This window comes from Sorex fumeus, unplaced genomic scaffold (genome assembly GCF_029834395.1).
Source record: "Sorex fumeus unplaced genomic scaffold, SorFum_2.1 ptg000078l, whole genome shotgun sequence".
NCBI classification, from domain to species: Eukaryota; Metazoa; Chordata; class Mammalia; order Eulipotyphla; family Soricidae; genus Sorex; species Sorex fumeus.
Genome location: NW_026606135.1, coordinates 1876607 through 1897479, shown reverse-complemented (window position 1 = coordinate 1897479; position 20873 = coordinate 1876607). Strand labels below are relative to the sequence as shown.

Genomic DNA, 20873 nt, shown 5'->3' with positions numbered 1-20873 from the left:
CCTAGGGTGAAAGTCAATGGGTAGCACAGGTGTGTGTCATTTCTCACGAGGTCATTGGGCAAAATTGGTGAATGACTGCAGTATCCTGTTCATACCAGAAAAACACATTCTGCCTACATATCTTCTGCTGGAAACCTTCCTATGAAAAGATGAGCTATTTGGTACCTGAAAGAAGTCAAACATTGCCTACCTTTATTTGAGCTCTGGTGGTCTTTGGAAAGTCTCAGTAGATACAAAGACACAACTTTGTAGAAACAAGGAAATAGTTTTCCAGTTTTGTTGTTTTCTAGAATATTTCAGTCCTGCACTCAAATCCAGACTGAGGTCTTTCAATGTCAGGTATGAACTGTGATAGGAGAAGGAAAAGACAAAGAAGTGTTACTGCATTTAGAACAGTAGGCTCTATTTTAAGCTGACCAAGCAACAATGTCTAGTTTGCATCTCTTTCCAGAAAGCAGAGCAGCTCATATTCCATAGTGTTCAAACTCAAATCAGAAACAGAATTATGACTCAGGATAGAAAGGTTAGGTCTGCTTTGGAGTGGGTGTGATGGAGTAGTACTTCAGCTGTGGCCACAAGTAGTTTCCTTATGAAACAATCTTCTAACCAATGTACTGATATAAAGACTTATAGCAGTAACCTGCTCCTGTGTGTATCTGTGCACACATATGTAGGTGTGTGCATGTGAGCAGATGAATGTGTTATGTGTAATATATAGATATATGATAGATATGTTTATAGATATAGGTATATTTATGCATGTATGTATGCATGTTCACACTTTGCTGTAAGCAGTAAAAGGTGTCAGAAACCCAGACTGGCACCGTAACAATCATTACTCTGTCCCTAATGGTTTTATAATTGCTTCTTAGCCTTTTGGCTAAAATCAAGCATAGTACCTAATGGGTTTGTGACTTATATATTGTCATGGTCGCTAGGGATTGGATTTAGGGCCATCACATCATTCATCCTAAGCAGAGATCTATTAAATTCTAAGACAGAAAATTAAATGGATACTATTATGGTACCTCAGAAAAGTCTTAAATTCTTGGAGTCAAATTTTCTTCCATTTCCATAGTATACCTGCTAATCTGAGAAAGAGGTTCATGTCTTTGACCAGAAGGTGAATCATGAGCCCATATATGTATGTTAGACCAGAATCTTCTATCAACAGCACCTCTCTCTTTATGCCTTTTCACAGTGGTGACAATTGTAGACCAGAAAATAAGAGCATTTTCTGTATTAGAGAGTGGACAGGAGAACCATTTAGGATTGGTTGTCAAACCCCACCATCAAACTTGTATAGCAAGCTTGCCTGGATTCATGGTTATTTTTGTCTTTCAGGCAAAGAAGGGGAACTATGCCTTTCTGTGGGATGTGGCCGTGGTGGAGTATGCAGCCCTGACAGACGATGACTGCTCAGTGACCGTCATTGGCAACAGCGTCAGCAGCAAGGGCTACGGAATCGCCCTGCAACATGGCAGCCCCTACAGGGACCTCTTCTCCCAGAGGTAGGCACAGTCCACAAGATGACTCAATCCCCATGCTCTAGTTATAAGAATAACTTTGTCATGGGAGCTAACAATTGAAACAAACTTGTTTATATTTTTTCTCGATCCCAACTGTGTACTGGTCCATGCTCCTCCTACCCCCATCTCACCTTCCTACTAGTGTCAGGACAGCTCTAAGGGTAAAGATGAGGAATGACACAGTTCCCTCTCAAGCACATTGTCTCGTAGCTGCTCTCTTGTGTGCAACATCAACCAATGGAGATGATAGTATGCGTGTGGAGGCAACACAGAAGAGGGCATCTTATCAGGCTTAGCAGATAAGGGAGGAATACTTAGAAGAGGTGACATCTGAGGTCCAAAGGATGAGTCAGAGTTAGCCAGAAAGACACAGTAATGTAAAATTAAGTCTGTAATTAATTGGATCTGTCAAGAGACCAATAATCCTTTTTCATGATAAATGCAAGGTGAGAAGAGTCAATGTGGAGAGTTGAAAAATAAGAGTGGTCAGAAAAGCATATGGGCTATTCAGTTGTCTGTGGATTGAGAAGATGGGGCTATTGGTATAGGCAAGGGCTTGACCCTTTATGTAGAGAGGAAACAGTGACTCGTTACATGCCTGCCTCCCATCTTCCCCAGATCATCCTCCTGAAAATAAATGCTTATAGATGGTAGGTGGGAGTGCAGAGGAAGGCTGTATAAACAAGAGTGTTCTAGCTTAAATAAAGTCATATGGACACTTTATGCTAGAAATGACTATATCATGTCTAATGTGCATTGGTCTGTTTAGTTTCCCATGTGATGTACTGATCCATCTATTGAATTTGTTCTTTGGATGATTAGACAAGATCAAGAGCAGTACCAGGAATAATTCCTGAGCACAGAGCTAGAAATGACCACTGAGCTTCACTGGGTGTGGCCCAAACACACACACGCACACACACATACACACACAAACACACACACACAAAGTCTCTCATTATCCTACCCTTAACTTTTACTTCAGGAACTTGCATTCATTATTTTTTCTTGACCGAGTGAGCTGGTCTTGCCAGGGATGATAGAAGCAAAGACCCTGGGTAATGTCAGTTGCCTTTTTTCAGTAGCTGGCCTGCTAATGTGGACTGTTCCCAATGACATCTAAGCATTGGACCCACCATTCACACATTACTTTGAGATGACATCCTGGTATGTGAAAGGTAGGAAAACTACCTAAATCAATAATGTGATAGAAGTGCTGAAGTGAAAAGCCAGCATGGTGTCTTAGCTTAGAGGGTACCTCTGATTGCTTAATTCATGCATGTATTCCAATTGAGAATCATCCATTTGGAAGGATAAGATTATAATATTATTGGCTTAATATACGGAACCCCCAAGAGCATAACCAGTGCCCCACATTATTCATCTGGCTTCTGGATTACCTATAGGAGAATTCAGGTCCCCTCTGCCTCAGTGCTGTACCCAAGTTTCTTTCTTTCTTTCTTTTTTTTATCTCTATGTCCTCCCTTCTCCTACCTCCTCAGTGTCTATTGGATTTTCTGATCGTGAATACCTAAGAGGTTCCGTGATACATTTGTCCATTCAGTGCCTACTTATTAATTGGGAAAGTGGTAAACGTAATTAATAAGATCCAGGGATTTTCTTTGTGATTTAAATTAGCATACATTTCATGTCTCCCTTTGCTCACTGGAGCAGAAAGTGATGACAAAAGAAAAGGAGAGGGAGTGGTTTATTAATTGCTCAGATTAAAGGCCTGAGGAAAGAATGTCTTCTCTCCAGGATTTATAATGTGCTTGTGTTCTTAAGGTTTTATACTATTAGGCTTTCTGTGAAACAGAAGGGGAAACTTGATCACAGACCATCAGACTGTGAGTACCTCTCTAGAACAGATGGTAAGAGAGCCCAGGGGACCAATGCAGAAACTACACTACCACCTAGATAGCATCAAACCAAAAACTAGGGAAGCACATAATTCCCAGAGAGGGAAACTTAGGGTCCCTAAGCTTGCAAATTCTCCAAAACCTACAAAGTGAATATAAACATACTAGAGAGAAGAGAGAAATTGATTCTTCCTCAACTGTTCAATGAAATCAGAAAACAAGGTGGAGGTGGGGCTCAAACTGGGTTAGAGGAGGACCTTAGAATACTCAATAAGATTATTGAGGAGGGGATGTTTATCCCCAATATTATAAGGTTTTCTGAATGCAGAGTAAAGTTGATTTACTTTTTGTGGTTCCAGAGAGCACTGGACCAAGATTAAAGTGCATGGTGGGTTTCTAGAGAAGATTTCTTAACCTGGGACAGGGCGGTGCCAATCCCCACACTGGCCATGAAGTTCTACTTAGAATCTTTCCTAGCCAAAAATGTGTGTGGGCTATTAGTCCTTTTATCTTGATATTCTAGAAGAAAATTTTATTACTCTGCAGTTATCAGAAGACCTTATGGTCTTGGCTATAAGTAAATCTTCCTCATGGACTAAATGTTCCTCCTGCACTATTGCCATCTATATCAAGGATGTAAGCCACCCTTGGACTGTAATGACCAATAGTCCACAATTTGGGAAGATGGGTATCTCCATGAGGAAAATACCCAGTCGTCGTGTTTTTTTTTATGTAGGAGTACTGCTATTTATTCAAACATTAATTAAGCTGATTGAATTGGGCATGAGATCTACATTAATATTTTTATTTTTTTATTGGATATCCATGAGATAGACCATTGCAAAAATGTTCATAATTTGGTTTTAGTCATATAACAATCTAGCACCTATCTCTCTACTAGTGTACATTTCCCACTACCGATGTCCCCTACCACCATCCCCTAACACCCTACTCCCCACCCCAACCTCCCTCTATGTGAGGTACTTTCCTTCTTTTCCTTCTCTCTCTCTCTCTCTCTCTCTCTCTCTCTCTCTCTCTGTCTGTCTTTCTCTCTCTCTCCCTTTTGTGCATTATGGTTCGCAATACAGGTGCTAAGAGGTTATGGTGTTTGTTCAGGGCATTCGGTATTTTTATCAAGACAGAAAGCTGCAGTAGCTTTACAGTTGAGTGGCTGCTTTGGTGTGTGGATATGACTGCCGAGGCTTCTGGAAATACAGGGAGGTGGAGGAGAGTAGCCCATCCTGCCCCATAGAAAGCCTGGAGATTTCAGTCACAAAACTTGCAAACCTGAATTTTCAGCAGATTCTATCTTGGTGAGGTCCATCCTGAAAAGGTGGAGTCAGGCTGGGCGTATGACAGCAATTTTGGATTGTTGAAACAAGCAGCTGCTGGGGGCTCTGCTTGGGTGGGCACCTATCCAACACTCCCCCCTCTGATTTACCCTGGTCCATTCAGCCTTGTGCAGGTCCGAGATTAACTGCAGCTTTTGATCTCTTTCAAGATTTATTTATGAGCTTCTGAAGCAAGGGCGGCAGTAGAGCTTACATGGCAGTGCTGGAGTTGGTTTGTGGGGGTGAATATCATTGCTTCCAGGAGTATTGGTAATTAGGGTAGGTAGTCTATCCCAACTCTGAGAAAGCCTGAAGATTTCAGTTACAAAACCCGCATACCCAAATTTTCAGCATATTTTATCTTGGTGAGGTCTGTCCTGAGACAGTGGAGTCAGGCCGGGGATATGGTGGTTGATTTTGGCTGTGGATCAAGTGGCTGCCAGGCTGCCAAGGTCTGCTTGGTCAGGCTTCAGGCTAACCCACCACCCTCTGATTTATCCCAGTCTGTTAAGTCATGTGTAGATCTGAGATTAATTGTGGCTTTTGATCTCTTTCAAGATTCATTTATGGGTCTCTGAAATAAGGCCAATAAATGAGCTTGCATAGCTGAGCCAGAAGTGGTTTGTGGGCATGGCTCCCATGTACCTAACTTTTGACTGCTTAATTTCTTGGTAAACTTGGTCCCAAGTTTTCAGCCTCTGGCCATAGGCACATAATCAATTTTGGGGTATCAGGAAGCCTGAAGGCACCATCAGGCTGCTGATGCACATACCCCTCATGTACAGGTTGACCTGTTGGCAGCACCATACCCCTAGTCATCGTTTTACTAACTAGAACTCCAGAGCTTCTTCTTTTCTTCTTCTATTTTTTTAGTTCATCATATCACAACCCTCTCACCTACCAGAAGTATATTTTATTTATTTTTATTGATTGAAGTACTGTTCTTTACAACACTGTGAATGGTGGTTTCACATGTACATATTCCAACACCACACCTATCACCAATGTACCTCCTCCCTTCTCCAAGGTCCTCAAGATTCCTTGCTTTCAAACCCCCACTCCCTCTACAAACTCAGTTCTGGGGATGAGTTATCCCATTGTGTTCCCTTTAGCCCTTTGTTTCTACCTTAATGTGTATCTTTTAGTCCCATATCTAAGAGAGATCATTATGTATATGCCCCTTTTCTGTCCTATAATACCCAGAAATACTAGTTTTAGGCATCTACTTCCCAAACACAGAAAACATAAATTCAAAAGGATATATGTACACCTGCGTTCATCAAAGCACTACTACAAGATCCAAGATATGGAAATAGCCCACATGCTAAACTACAGATGAATGGGTCAAGAATTTGTGGTATATATCATACTGTAATGCTTTTTAAGTGTTCATCAGAATGAAGAACCACCTCTCACTGGGGTGTGCTTGCGAGGAAGAAGGTGGCTGACCCAGGAAGGAGTGCTCCAGGCCATTAACGGAAAAGTGTTTCAGAATAAATAGCAGATTCTAGAACTTTTGTAACCTCTATTTCCTTAGTCTAGGGAACAGTTTCCTTGAATACATAAATACTCTTTTGAGCAGCACAATTCAGAGTCTATAGGCTAGAACTTATTAATGTGTGAGGAAGAGTTGAGTGTTGTACCACGTTTGGGCACCATGGCATGCAGAGTGGGCATTCAATAAATGTTTAACAACTTAATAGCCATTTATAGATCACCTACTGTGTAGCAGGCTCCACAACTATTGACTAAAGGAAAGTACCTGCAATTATAATCTGTCTGGAAAATAGAACAACTTATTTCAGGAAGTGACTGTTATAGCTTTGGCTTACTCATAAGGAGGAGCATAGCTTCTTATGGTGTTCATTAGTTGAACGTCATTCTAGGAGTCACTTTGTGCTGATAATTTCTTTTATTGTACCTTTGTTGCTTATATATTTAACTTTTGTTTATTTGGTTTATTTTATTCTGTCTTCCTGTAAATCGCCTCACATTCTTCCTGGAATAATATTGGGCATAAAAATGAATACAATTATAAGGAGTTTGGAGAAGAGAAGCATAAGCAAAATTAAACAGGCTGACTTTGCAGTCCGTGAGCAGTAAAAAGGTACCTGGTCCTCCAACCAGGCTCCGACCAGACTCACTGTCCATTAGACCAGAACTTGACTGTCATTGAACAGGATCACTGCGTTTTGCAGCCTGGTGTTCTGGAAAGATCATGAACTCCAAGGTCAGCATGACCCAGCTCCAAAGAGCAGCTTTGCTACATTTTAATTGCTGCCAGGTCAGATTATTCAAAGTCTGAGTCTTGGGTCTTTACTACATAAATAGACATAATAAGAACCACTTTACAATCTGTTATGGGAGTAAAAAATGTGAAATGGTCAAGCTCTACTGTGTTCCCAATAAGACGTAGTTTATGTCAATTATGGAGCAGTAGGGATGCTGGTCACTATGGCCATCAGACTGAACAACTGTAAGCTGACTTTTATCAGGCTCTTAATATTTGACAGATCATCAGCTGAGTAGCTACTAGTGTTTTCTCTTTTTGTGTTGGACAATGTTTCTGTGAGACAGATAACTTATTTTGATTATTTTAGAGGTAAGCAGCCAAAGTTGAGATGTTTCATAACATGACTAGTACAACTGCAGAGCCTAAGTTTTAATTGGTGTCCATCAGAGGCAAATCTACTAAAAGTCACAGGAGAGTGCTATGTCTCCAGGATGAGCCAGAACTTATTCCCCAAGTCTTCTCAAAGGCCCTGAGCTCCTAAACATCCAAATTTGGTGTTTCTATAACTTCCAAGAGGGTCAGCATTCTTAGCTCAGGCAGTAGAAGCTTAAGTAATGGCTAATAGCATGACGGAGTAAACACATAGACATGCAGCTTTTCTGACATGCTTTGAACTATTCAGAGGTAATAGAGCATTGAAAGTATCCATATAATCAGGGAGTGCGCTGTGTGAGAGATCTGTAGTGTTCAGCAGCATACTGACTATGGCCCCAAACCATATACATGCACATATGAATTTTGCATTTATTTCCCTTACATGCATAGTCATGTTCTAAGTCTTTTGTGCTTATCTGTACTCTGAGCATATAACAAACATAATCTCACACTCCCACCACTTCCATTTTACTTTAGATTGTTTTTCACTGCCCATTTAGTACATTCATACATTTACTGATGCAGCAAATGTCTATTGATAGCCCAAGTTGTGCCAGCAGCCTCTGTACTTGCTCAGGGGGAAACATTGTAGGTTCATCTTCTGTCCTGAAGAATATACTCATTTAAGGGGGAATCCTTGGTCTGTGTTGAAAGGATGAGTCATTTGAAGTCAGCAGGGACAAGCCTTTTGTCCAGTTATAGTCAGCTGAGATCTGATGCCTCCCAAGTCGACACTTTGCACTGACCCGGTTTGTTTCTATTCAATGAGAGCCTGTACTGTGGTGAACTTACAATGCTGATAGAACAGATAGTCCCATCTAGAATGACACCCTTACTTTCCACCAGTCACAGACCACACTTGATAACTGAGTTCAGCAGCTGCCTCAGTGGTTACTTAGGTCAGTGACTTCCTCTTGGCTTTAAGAATTCTTGAACTGTGCCAACCCAAAGGGATTAGAGAGCTCATTGCAGATATAGCTGAAAGACACTGTGAATAACGTTAAAGAGCCCCCTTCTGAGGGTAGGAGGAGTTTAGGGGCTACCTTAGTTAACTACTTAGAACATCTTAGATACCCTTAGTTAACTACTTAGAACGTCTACTTCAGAATGAGTTTATAAAACACCAGAACAAACGGAAACCACCATCCAGCCTGTACATGGTGAATATGGAAGCATCTGAGGATTGCCCCAACATTGTAAATTCCATAAAAATCCAGACTCCTTCTCACACCTCTAGCTTCATTTCACACCATGTTCCTCACCAACCAGTCTCCCTGTTAATAGCCACATTTTAGCATCAGTGTGGCTTAATGAGGCTTTTAAACATGGTACTCCAGAAGTCTCCAGACGGCTCTTCCTCCCTTTGAATACTGACCCTGCCAATCAAAAAGTGTCTTTGAAAAGCCATTTTTAATCTTCCTGTGCCTCAGTTTCTTTTTTTCAAAGACTAAAAGTAAAATGGAAACAACTGTCTCAGAGTTGGCATGAGAATTCAACACTGTTTGTCAAGCACTTAGTTTATTTCCTGGCATATAAAATGTGCTAGACGAATGTGAGCTATTTCACAATTAATCACCCTTCAGGTTTTCACTTACCTGACAATTCCTTGATGATGTTTTCTCTAATCCTTCAGTCTAGGGCACCCTCCCTACAAGCCCTTCCTAGCACCTCTGCTTTTTTTGGTGTGTTGTATTGATCCCAGCCTCCATCTCCACATTGATTGCTCTAATTGTTTCAATGTCTGTGTCTGTGTTTCTCAATTGTAAGCTCGGCAGTGTTGTACATTGTACTTAGAACAATGCAGACAGGCCTCAAATGGAATGAATGAAGGAATCATTCAGTGACTTGTAGTTGGATTATCACTATGAATATTTGAAAGCAAGCATTTTATAAACATGAATATCCTGGATCCACAGTTTGAGAGTTTGCCATATCTATTTTCAGTGGTTTTGTTTGTTCCTTGTTTGAAGTGAGGGTAAGTGCCTCCCCACAGGTTCTTGGGTATCTGGGGCCACTTGTGATGATACTTGACCTAGTGATTGGGCTTGATGGTTTGGTGCTCAGGTCTGTTGTTGTTGTATTACTCAGGGCAGCAGTCCTGGGAACTACTAAGGCCACATTCAATAGTATTTGGGGTATAAGAAGGTGATTACATGACAAAGATTGAACTTGGGGTTTCACACATACTTGGTGTGTGTTTTCCTCCCTTTGGACTGTCTTCCTGTCCCTTGTTTCTGTATTTTTTTTAATTTTAGCCACAGGACTCATGCCAGGGTCCAATATGAAGGGCCTGGATAAAACTGACTACTGGACTTTCCCCATAGGCTTGACTGAATGGGGAAGACTTTCATGGTTTTGAGAATAGTGACAAGTGAAGTGTATTTGGGGGCAAGTACTCAACCTAAAGAAAGAACAAACAATCCCTCTGGGAAGGAAAGAAGTCAGGCCATTGTGGTAGGAAGGGGAACGACACATCCATAGCTCGATTGATGAGATGCATAGCCATGGCTCACCTGGATTATGTCTTGCAGGATCCTGGAGCTACAGGAGACAGGAGACCTGGATGTGCTCAAGCAGAAATGGTGGCCACACACGGGCCGCTGTGATCTCACCAGCCACACCAGCGCCCAGGCTGATGGCAAATCTCTCAAGCTGCACAGCTTTGCTGGGGTCTTCTGCATCCTGGCCATCGGTCTTCTCCTCGCCTGCCTGGTGGCTGCCCTCGAGTTGTGGTGGAACAGCAACCGGTGCCACCAGGAAACTCCCAAAGAGGTCTGTGCCCTGAGTCTTATTTCTTCCTTTCACGGCCTAGAGTCACACTGGGCCATTCAGTGGGCGGTTTTCTGCCTCTTGCTATTTATCTGACTCACTTGACTGGAGACAGAAGTGGGGGATGGTATTGTGTTGTTTTTTTTTTTAAGTCAGAAAACAAATGCAGGGAATGTTTTCATGCTTGAACAAAGTGCCAAGGCACCAGCCACATGCACTAAAGTCCTGTATTTATCTATAGAGCAGATACAGCATGAGCAGCGCCAGAGAGCCCTTCCCCACCCTGCCCCGCCCATGTGCCTCCACCCTGACCTGGAGAGACCAACTGTAGGGTAAGAGAGGAGCCCTCTTTCCTTCCTGGTTCTCTTTGCTATTCACTCAGGGCCATGGGACCCTACTCACCAGCTTGCAATTGGGGACTGTTCCTTGGCCCTCCTATGGTTCCTTCTTCCCTTTCTCCCTTCTCCTTGCTGGACCCAGCTTTGCTCACACCCCCCACCCCCACCCAAGGACACTCTCAACACAGGGAGCATTTTGGTTTTGTCCAGACCCAAGATTCTAGACACATTTCCCTCTGTGTGTGCCAATCACAAGCTGATACTGCCAGTTTCTCATTGCCTCCTTTTCATTGAGTTCTTGCTCCTCTTCAAGCTCATTTTTTTTTGATCTGAAGTCTTCATAAGGGTGCCTTGGTGGAGACAGTACTCCAAGGGAGGGAATCACAAATGTCATCGGTGATGAGGTTTTCCCCAGAGATATCCACAGACAAGACGCATCAGCTCAAACCCAGCCCAGAGGGTTTTGGTACGTGATGCATTTGCCTCAGTTATTTTTAGAATCATAGCTTCACACATTGACAGTGTTGAGACAAATAGGTGTAAGTGTCAAACAAAAGGCATATCCACCCCATCAAAGAAGCAGAGTCACCCATTGCCACCATATCTGAAATCTGGGTATTGGCTTACGCAGCTACTCAAGCACTTAGCAGTAGAGTCCCTGGCAGTGTGGGCAATGACAAGTGACTCCATTCATACAATGCTCTGGCTCTGTGTCACTACACTTAGTTTTTGCTAAAAGGATCTTGCTGTTTTATTCAAGCATGTTTAATATGTTCTGTGGGCATCATAACCCTCTCTTGCCTACATGTAAGCAAATGCAAGGCTTCCCCAGACTCAGTGGCTTTCATATTTCCCCTGAATTCCAGGAGAAAGGAACAAAGAGATTTTAGGAAAACACACTGAAAGAAACTGATAATGAATATATCTCCAGTTTCTTAAGCGTCTCTGCAGGATTGGTGACTTGGCATGATGACTCACTTTAAGAAAAAGCCACAGGTGTTCCCTTCTCCTGACTTGTCTGACTTTCCCCAATTCAAGTTCCTCCTCCATGCCATGCCCAGGGTTCTTTTCACCTGCTTCTTACACCCCTGTCATTGTGCATAAAAGCATCAACGACAGCCAGGATAGGTGGATCTGATCCTTGTGGACCAAGGAGGACCCCATCACATTATACTCACCCTGTGTTGCTTGGTTTTGGGTTTGTTGCTTTTGTTTTCCTAAACTCGCAGCTTAGGAAATTTTTTTCTGTGAAAATGTCCCTTGGGTCAGGGGAGCAGAAAAGGTTCTCCAGGTCAGTGAGCTATCACACGTCAGGTCATATCACTGTCACAAAGGTACTGTCCTTGGATGATATGGGAAGAGCAGAAACACAGGGACACAGGCTCAGGCTGAATGTCATTAACGAGCCTGTCAGGTACAGGGAGATGTTTGCATCCTTCTGTTTTTCCTCACAAAGTTAAGTGTAAACTACCAAACTATCGTGTGTGTGTGTGTGTGTGTGTGTGTGTGTCTGTGTGTGTATGACAGTAAAAAAACAACAGACAGAAATGAAGGGGCAGAGAGCACAAGAAAGAGACAAAAAGTAGCTAAAAGATTGTGATTATTGGAGAAACAGATGACAGAGGAAAAAAGACAAAGACCTGAGTTGTGAGAAGCATCATTCTTCTAGCCAGTAAAGCAGCCCTTCTGCCTTCGTCACTTCTACATAATCCTAGGGAGGATACCATATGTTTTTTCTGCTTAGAAACACAGGGTATAGGCAGCAAGGACTACTAACAGTATATAGATTATTAGGTCTTGAAATGGTTAGAACCAGCTATTGGGGGATCTGTAAAAATCCTAGAGCAGAAGATAAGAGTGAAGGTTGAGGGCTTGAGCAATAGTACAGCAAGTAGGGCAACTGCCTTGCACTTGGCCAATCAGGTTCAATCCTCAGCAACCCATCTGAGCCCCTTAACCTATCAGGAGTGATCTCTGAACACAGCCAGGAGTAAGCCCTGAGTGCCATTGGGTGTGGTTCCCAACAAACAAAAGATTGAAAGTTAAACCTTCATCAGGATACACAGATGAGAGTAAAGTAAGTCTTCACACCTTCTGGAGTTCTAGGGGTTGTCATATCTCACCAGAAGGGGCATAGTAAAGAGACTGAGAGTAGCTCTGAAGAACTTCCATGCCAGGCCCAGGGGTTTGAATCTCATCTGGTAAGGAATAGCAACCAGAAAGGGGGTTAAAATAATAGGACTTTAGAAGTGTATCTTTAAACTGTTGGAAAAATAATGATTGTATGTAATCCAGAACTGTTTTTGTGTTACTGGTTGCCCATGTTTTATGGAGCAGCATTTCAAAGTAGGGGAGAGAGTCTGGTTAATCTTAAAATGCTTCATTTGGGGGTATGGACTATATTTCTTAAGACCCAGAAACCTGTCATTGGGTGGAGTCCTAGTCATGTTTAATGGCTTGTGCTGGGGTGTCTTTAGAGTTTAGATACCTATTTGAGAAAGAGTAGTAATGTGCATTCAACCCCTTAATATTCATGTGGATTTCAGCTCATATTTTTTCTGCGGAATCAGATGATTATGTAGTTACCCAATGCAGGTGAGTGCGCTGAGCTCCCTGGTTGCAGCAAAGAGCCACCCTTTAGATTTATGGGGGGAAATGGAACCATTGCTCTGAGAATAAAATATTCATGAAATAAAGATGAGAACTGCACAAATGGGAGATGACATGAGGAGTGCAGGATGAATCATCTGTCAGTGAGCTGGGAACTCAGAATTCTCTTTGCTTCCTGCCTTGCCTGCTCTCTCCTGAAACCTGTTTCTGTTGCAGCGAGAGACCAGAGTGGCCAGCCAGCAGGGGCAAAGTCAGAGCCAGGGCCTTTTGTTCTGGCCAGAACCTTAGTTTTTGTCTGCACATACCCACCTGCACTCCTACTTTTCCTGAAAGGTTTGATTCTAGAAACACCTCCTTTGGTCCTACAACCTCCCCTTCCTCCACTCCTCTGCTGCTGCTTTAGCTTCATGTAAATAGTTTTCCTCCTGCACTATTTCCTCTTCATCCACACAACGTCACATAGTTGTGTACTCTGGGGCTTCAATGGGGGAAGGTACCAAAAGTGTTATGCACAACTGCCCTGTGGGAGGTGCTTGATAAATGATGACTAAAGGACTTTTTCCTTCCAAGGACCTGGTGATAAATAGTAAGGGACATGGAAAACAGGTCACTTGTAGAGCAGGTTTTTTCTGTGCCCAACACTGTGTTTTCTCCTCAGCTCTCCATACTCTAATAACACTTAAGAAAGACATTCTTATCCCTGAAGAAATGGGACTCAGAAAATATAGTCCAGACTTGGGATATGAATGATGTGTCTACCATTAGGCTATCCATTGGGTGTGTACAGGACAAGGAATTTCTATTTAGCATTTTTCAGAGCATTGGGGAATAAAGGATGTAATTGAAATTTCTTCCCTGAGCTGGACTCCAAGGTACTTAATAGGCATTTATATTCTCTAAATGCCAGTTTGTCTTCTATGGATAACTGAACCTGGTCAATGAATAAACTGCTGAGATCCTTTTAACTGGCATCATTAAAAGGAGAGTAAGTGTATATTTCAGCTTTTATACCAGAACTTCCCAGTAAGAAAGCACTGGGCATTTATCATACACTAGTGTGTATTTCAATGCCTGCCTGGATAGCACTCCCCTCTGGAAAAAAACTCCCTGCCCACCTGAATGGGTCACCTCCCAAGGTAATAGCTCTAGATTGTTGCTAATGGGCTAGTTGTCTGCCTCCGCTTCAGATTTGTGGGAGCTTCCCATCTCTGCATTCACTCATTTTGCCCATTCTCTAATCAGTAAAATACCTTATTAAAGGGTGATGAATATAAGGAAAGTATTGAGTAGCTTTTATGTGCCAGGGACCAAGATGGATGCTTTACTAAGAATAATAGCTTATCTGGCTATAGGGATTCGGATGTGTTTATCAAATGAATAAACCAGTTCAGACTCCTATGAACAAAATGTTATTAATATTAAATTGTTGTATAATCATTGCAGCTGGATCAATGGCTCTCCATTATGGCTGCAGATCAGAAGTGATTAACCTCAGAATTTTATACAAATACAGATGCTTGGGAGATCCATTCCCCAAGAATTGTATTAGGTAGATCTAGTCGACTCTAATTTCTAGAATGGTCATAGGTGTTTATGATATCCTGCCAAGGATGCAAACCACTGGTTGATACCATCCTTCCAAGGGAAAATTGAGAACATGCAAACTATTAGAGAAGAAAAGGGCCCAGATTTTGGAACTAGATATGGACTCTTGTTCTGACACTCTTCAGTATGGAACTGACTTCATCAAGTTCTTTTCAGCCTTAGCCTCTATTTGCCCTGTTCATACTTTCTGCTATTATCTATTGTAGGAATTATATAATTATCCCAAATCTCGTTGACTTACCCTACAAAACCTGCTATTGAGCCTACTGGTACTATGTCTCATGACACTCTGAAATGTATATATAATCTCTTGAGATCACTTCACTAACTTAATATTCAGCTCTTTTCTCACAACCAACCATTATTCTCAGACCCTAGTCTAGATGTTTGGGGTTGAAAAAGTCTTCAAAGCAAGATTTAAGATCAGGTGGATGGTGTTTCTCCAGGCCCTTGGGTTTCATATACCACCTGGTTAGTCTCCACAGTAACAGGCAAACACTTCCTACAACCATCCCAGTCAACTGAGAAATCCCTCATCCCATTTTGTATGTGCCCAACTCAAAGTAAAAGCCACTGGACTACAAACAAAGTCAGTTCTAATGAGTCCCACGTGAAAACGGCTGTTACATAGATGGTAGTTTAGTTAATTACAATTTGCCAATACACTGTATTATTTCCACATTGTTGAACAGCAGCTTAATTATAGAACTTTATATTCTGTAAGACAATACCTGGGAGAGGGTCCCAGATAATCTCTGTTGGTACATCTGTCATCACATTAAATATGAGGGGAAAACGCAGACCTGGAGTTCAGCCTGATTCATGGATAAACATAGCCAGTGAGTTTTATGTCCTATTCTGTGATGTGACTAGGTCAGTTACCTAGTAAATTAATGAAGGCAGCAGGAAGCTTCCAAGTCTCTTACCACAGCTGTCATTACCTGGTTGAATGCTGAAACCTTGAGATAATGAGAATGTAAACTGATGTAGTGCACATCAAAAAAGCCCATTATTTGAATTTGCATAACAGTAGAATGCCCCATTTTGTCTAAAATATAGATAATTATTCAAATTACTCCTGCTTCTTTTCTTGAGCAGGTGGATTATTTGTGCCTCTTTTCCCATGGCCAGAGGGTCACCAAGAATGACCTGGTATGTGATAAAAAGAAGTATAGTCACACGTGATCCAACAAGACAGTGCTTCCAATGGTGGCTTTTCTCTGGTTGCTGCACATTAATTGCAGGAGCAGTCAGCCTAAATATGTGGTAAACATTTCAGAAACAGGCTCTCTGGAATTCCAGAGAAGATCAGAGGTAGAATGTGCGATAGTTCTGCCCATTTTCTCAACAATTTGAATGCCCAATATTGGTAGCTAATGCTATCTTCTCCTCTTTTTCCTGAAGCTACCAGCTGAGGTAGGATTTGAATGGAATGACATTCCATTTATGGATTGAGGAGGAGGCAATGAGGATAAATTTTATACTGTCATTTGGGCTGAATGGTTTTTCTAGAAAGTCTGTTTAGTTGGTGTAGTCATTTTGTCTGTGCCCAGACATGTTCAGATGAGAGCTGAAGCCTACTGCTCCACTAACCTTCTGGAAACTTCTTCATTTGCCCTTAGCTTAATGCAAGTGACCATATGTGTAGATGTAAGAAACCATGTGTTCATGCTCTTTGCTGCAGAAATAATGACTGCAGGAAAATTGAATCTTCACCAAATCCACACCTGAGACTGATCCTGATTCTAGATGCTTTGATGTGACCTGATTCACTCCTCACCTCTCTGACTGATATGCCAGATCAATGCCTGTGTCCCATCTCTGTTATAACACTATCCCTCCTCCCCTTCCCCACACATTCTCACACTCCTCTACCTTATGCTTAACTGGTAAAGAATTTCATCGAAGACCTCCTTACATTTTCTTCAGATGATTTTGGTTGTTCTGTCTTTCTCCAAAGTTTACCTTATGTCACGTTTCTCTGGCATTAGGTAGAGAAAACACCTTTTACTTTTGCCTACTCCCTACCTCCCTGATGCCTTTTTGGTATGACATTCTTACTTCTCTATGCCCAGACCCCAACCAATCTGAGATCATCTCTAGAAGACTTGTTTTAGCCCAGTGTTAAGCTGATGTTGAGAAAAGGGAATAGAAACTTCACCTAACTGCCAGGATCATGTGACTATATCTGGGCCAAGACTTACTTTCAATTTCAGCTTAGTCCTCTGGTACACTTTCCTTCTTCCCGTCTCCAATGGGATTATTAAAACCATAAAAGCAATACTAATGAGGAAAAGGCAAGATTATGCAACTAAACAGTTCTTCTAATGATCCCACAACCAGCTTGGTCATCAGAGTTCCTTAATGGAAATAAAAGGCTCTGCCCATAGAGGCGTCAGACTCCTACAGCCTCCTCTAAGTTTTTCTGGCTGCAAAGAGAAAGTTTATATTATTAATCCCCCAAAGAGTCTGAAATTTTCTCTTTTCCAATTCCCATTTCCTTGGTCTCAGTCTTACATCCCTCGTGCATTTGAAATGAAGCCTGCCCGTAGATACTAATATTTTCCAACATAGATGGGGCAATGATTTTGGCTTATTCAGATGAAAGAACAGTATCAGGATCTTATCAGGAACTTATAGCAGTGGGAAGACTAAGACAAGTTGGGTCATGGATAGGAATTCTCTTCTTGCCTCCGAGGCTGAAACTGAAATGGTGATCATGGAGTGGAAAGTTTGGTGAAGGCATTACCACTATACTGGGTGGACCATAAAGCATGCTTTGTTTCTTTATTGCTTTGTTCAAGATTCAGATACAGTTATGTTATTCTTTCTTGGGACATGGTTCTGCCACTAAACTAGGGTATCAGGACAGCTGACAAAAAATTTCCACTGAAAAAGGTGTCATTTCCACAAAGCAAATAAGTCATGGTTCTTCTTAAGAAAGGAGAATTATTCTCAGTGATGCAAAGATAGTGAGTTGCTAGGAACAAAAAGATGGCAAAAGGATCAGGGAAATAGCTCAAAGTGCATCTGTTTTATGTAGAGATCCTAAGTTTAGTGCTTGGCACTGTATAATCTTCTGAGCACCTCTGGGCATGGCCCTAGTGGCCCCTGACACTGTAAGTCCTTGATAGTGTCAACCACTTTCAGGCATACAAAACTGGGCTGAATATCACAGGGTGTGGCTCTTGGGCCCTCTTAACGCTTCCTTGGAGGCCTAAAATTGGTGCTAAAATAGTGTCACATCGAAAACCAAAAGGAAAACAAATAGGCAAGGTTTTACAATGCTAGATCAACCATGCGGTAAGGTAATTCAAAATAGAACTTGAATTTCAATGTTATATATTCTGCAAACTGTTGCAGAAGTCAGTGAAAAAATCACACACATCCTATTCAATCAGGAAAGAGGGAAGACCGGTCCTCTCCAGTTTTACCCATGACACTTTCTATCCGAAAGTGTTTGCAACTCAGAGATGGTTTCCCAGCATCAATGTGCTAAGGTTTGCGTTATTCCCATCTCTGACACCAAGCCACAGCACCTTTGACTTTTGTAGTCTCACACAGGTTTCCTTTCAACCTGGAATGAAGTCTTCATTTTTTATCTTTCTTCTGAAAATGGTTCTGGGAGAGAGCAGGTGTCCGACTGAAGACATTCTGTTTGTTAGCCTTGACATAAAGGAAGGTGTGGAGAGAACACTGGCCCTACTTACTCTGTACCATGTGGTGTGGGGAGCACGAAATGGATTGCAGAGGCAATGTCTTTGCCTAAGAGACTGCTTAGTTCCACTGTTGGGCAGTCATATGAGGGGCCAGCTCAAACCAGTCAATGAGTATTCCCATCTGGGCAAAAATTCCTGTGCTGTGCTGTTAGCTCTGAAGAAGTTCAAAGCAGCCACTGAAATTGTCCTTGGGGTGTATATAGGCACTTTTTATTTTCTTTTAAAACATTTCCAGTACTTTTATACATATTAAGTTTTCTAAAAACCTTCAAGGTAGACAATGCAAAAATGCTTTTCTCTTCAGTCTCTAGAGTTTAACATTAGCCTGCAGGCCTCTCTCTGATAGAGCTTCTGCATGATATTTCTCCTGGTGTTTGATATAAAGGAGATACAGGCAGTTGGCATGCCCTTGCCTGGCACATTGGCACTGACACTGCCTGAAAATAGATTCACCTCCTAATACTTCAACCAAGGAGCTGGCATGTCTGGGGTTATCACATATAGGAAACTGAGGAAGTAGACCATGTCTTCCTAGTCTTTGTATAGTTTTTATAAAAGTTTGACCATCTGGAGTTATTCTTGCACTGTAGAATATCATTAAGTCATTTTTAAAAGGATATGTATCGTTTTCTGTCTTTAAAAATTATTCCTTTGCCCCTGTTCACTATGAAGAAGGAGCAGGTCACCCACTGTCTCAAAACCTTCCAGAGCAGGAAGGTCAGTGACCCCAAGGAAGTCCTTCACCTCCCAACCTCATTCCCATCCAGAAAACAGGACCTATTAAGCAATTAAAAGGTCATTATCCTTTCCTGGCCTCCCTGGAGACTTTCACTGGAATGACCCGGGCCTGGTGGAGGAGGATGCTACACACTGAGGTTATGGTTCTGAAGAAGGGGAGCCGGGGGTTGACACTTACTGAATCTCAGCCATCTTGAAAAATCTGTTGGGCACCATGAACACTAAATGGCAAATACTTGAGGACACTTTAGGGCTTCAGGGACAACTCAGTTTCATTGCAAGGATGTTTTATTCTCCTCTCCTTTTCCTTCACTTTCCTCCTCCACTTTCTCCTCCTCCTCTTTCTTCTCAGCTTCTCTCAAGAGTTGCCTCTGGTTGTGAGAGCAGTGCTAATCTGAGTGTGAGGCTGTCTGTGGTGGGTGGGTAGACATGTAATTCCTGCTTCTTAGGAAGCAGATCCGTATGCCCCTTGCTCCCCGGATACAAGAGGGTTGGTGGTTTAGTTCGGGAAAGGTGGGTACCATGGGGGCATGCGCACCTACTGCCACATGGGCTGAAGAGGTAGCAGAAAAGCCTCTGGAGTTTATAGAAACCCAGTGTTGTCCCATGTTGGAACTTGACCTGACCTTCTTGTCTTCTCCCTCCAGGACAAAGAAGTGAATTTGGAGCAGGTCCACCGGCGCATGAATAGTCTAATGGACGAAGACATTGCTCACAAGCAAATTTCCCCAGCTTCCATTGAGCTCTCCGCCCTGGAGATGGGGGGCCTTGCTCCGAGTCAGGCCTTGGAGCCCACACGGGAGTATCAGAACACCCAGCTCTCTGTCAGCACCTTCTTGCCCGAGCAAAGCAGCCACAGCACCAGCCGGACACTCTCGTCAGGGCCCAGCAGCAACCTGCCGCTGCCTCTGAGCAGCTCAGCCACCATGCCCTCCATGCAGTGCAAACACCGGTCACCCAACGGGGGGCTGTTCCGCCAGAGCCCGGTGAAAACCCCCATCCCCATGTCCTTCCAGCCTGTGCCCGGAGGCGTCCTCCCAGAGGCCTTGGACACCTCGCACGGCACGTCCATCTGACCCAACCGCGAAGCCTGCCCTCCTGCCCTCCCGCCGCCCATCCACCCACCCATCCAACCAGCAGAGCTTTTTAATACAAGGAAATGACACCACAAACCACACACATGCACACACACACAGAGACTCTCATTTTTCTTGTACATATGTGTAAATAATGACAGAATGGAGTGGGGTAAAAGTGTATTTTGAATATTCCCAATTTTCGAAGTCAGTAAAAAAAACACAAAAACTGTATGAATGACTTTGTAAATTTTGTTCTATATGAATAAAAAGGCAAACTACTTGTGATCATTCTGAAGTGCCAAAGAAGCTCCCTGTTCCTGGGCTTTTCTGAGGGCAAGAGGGGTGATCAGCTAAGGAGCCCCTTCCTGCTGGGGCTGAAAGGAAGCTGAGGAGCTAGTCCCTTTGAGGAGCCCCTATGCTGCTTGCTGTCTGTCCCATGGTTTTCCGCCACGTTTCTTCCTTCAGTTCTCTCCTGTAGCCAAAGGGGGAGGCTGGAGACTGTGTTAGCCTGGCACCCGAGTCATCACACTGTAGGCTGACCCATTATCCTCTCATCCTGAATATAAGGACACTCGAGGACTCAGGGCCCGTCCCCCAGGTCACCCTATTCTGTGTGGCCACATTATGG

At 42.7% G+C, this 20873-nt stretch overlaps 1 protein-coding gene across 2 annotated transcripts in view; it reads left to right on the top strand.

Annotated features, from left to right (window-relative positions):
• The window catches only part of GRID1 (glutamate ionotropic receptor delta type subunit 1), a 754440-nt gene extending 733907 nt beyond the window's left edge, over positions 1 to 20533 (top strand). Inside the window, exons 14-17 of one of the 2 annotated variants that reach the window (XM_056130374.1) lie at positions 1345 to 1511; positions 9919 to 10159; positions 10398 to 10488; positions 19814 to 19948. In XM_056130374.1, coding sequence (XP_055986349.1) covers positions 1345 to 1511; positions 9919 to 10159; positions 10398 to 10487 — 498 coding nt within the window. In that variant the 3' untranslated portion in view covers position 10488; positions 19814 to 19948. Of the gene's footprint in view, positions 1 to 1344; positions 1512 to 9918; positions 10160 to 10397; positions 10489 to 19813 lie in introns of both variants that reach the window. The other variant, XM_056130373.1, reaches the window with a different exon arrangement.
• The last annotated feature ends 340 nt before the right edge of the window (positions 20534 to 20873 follow it).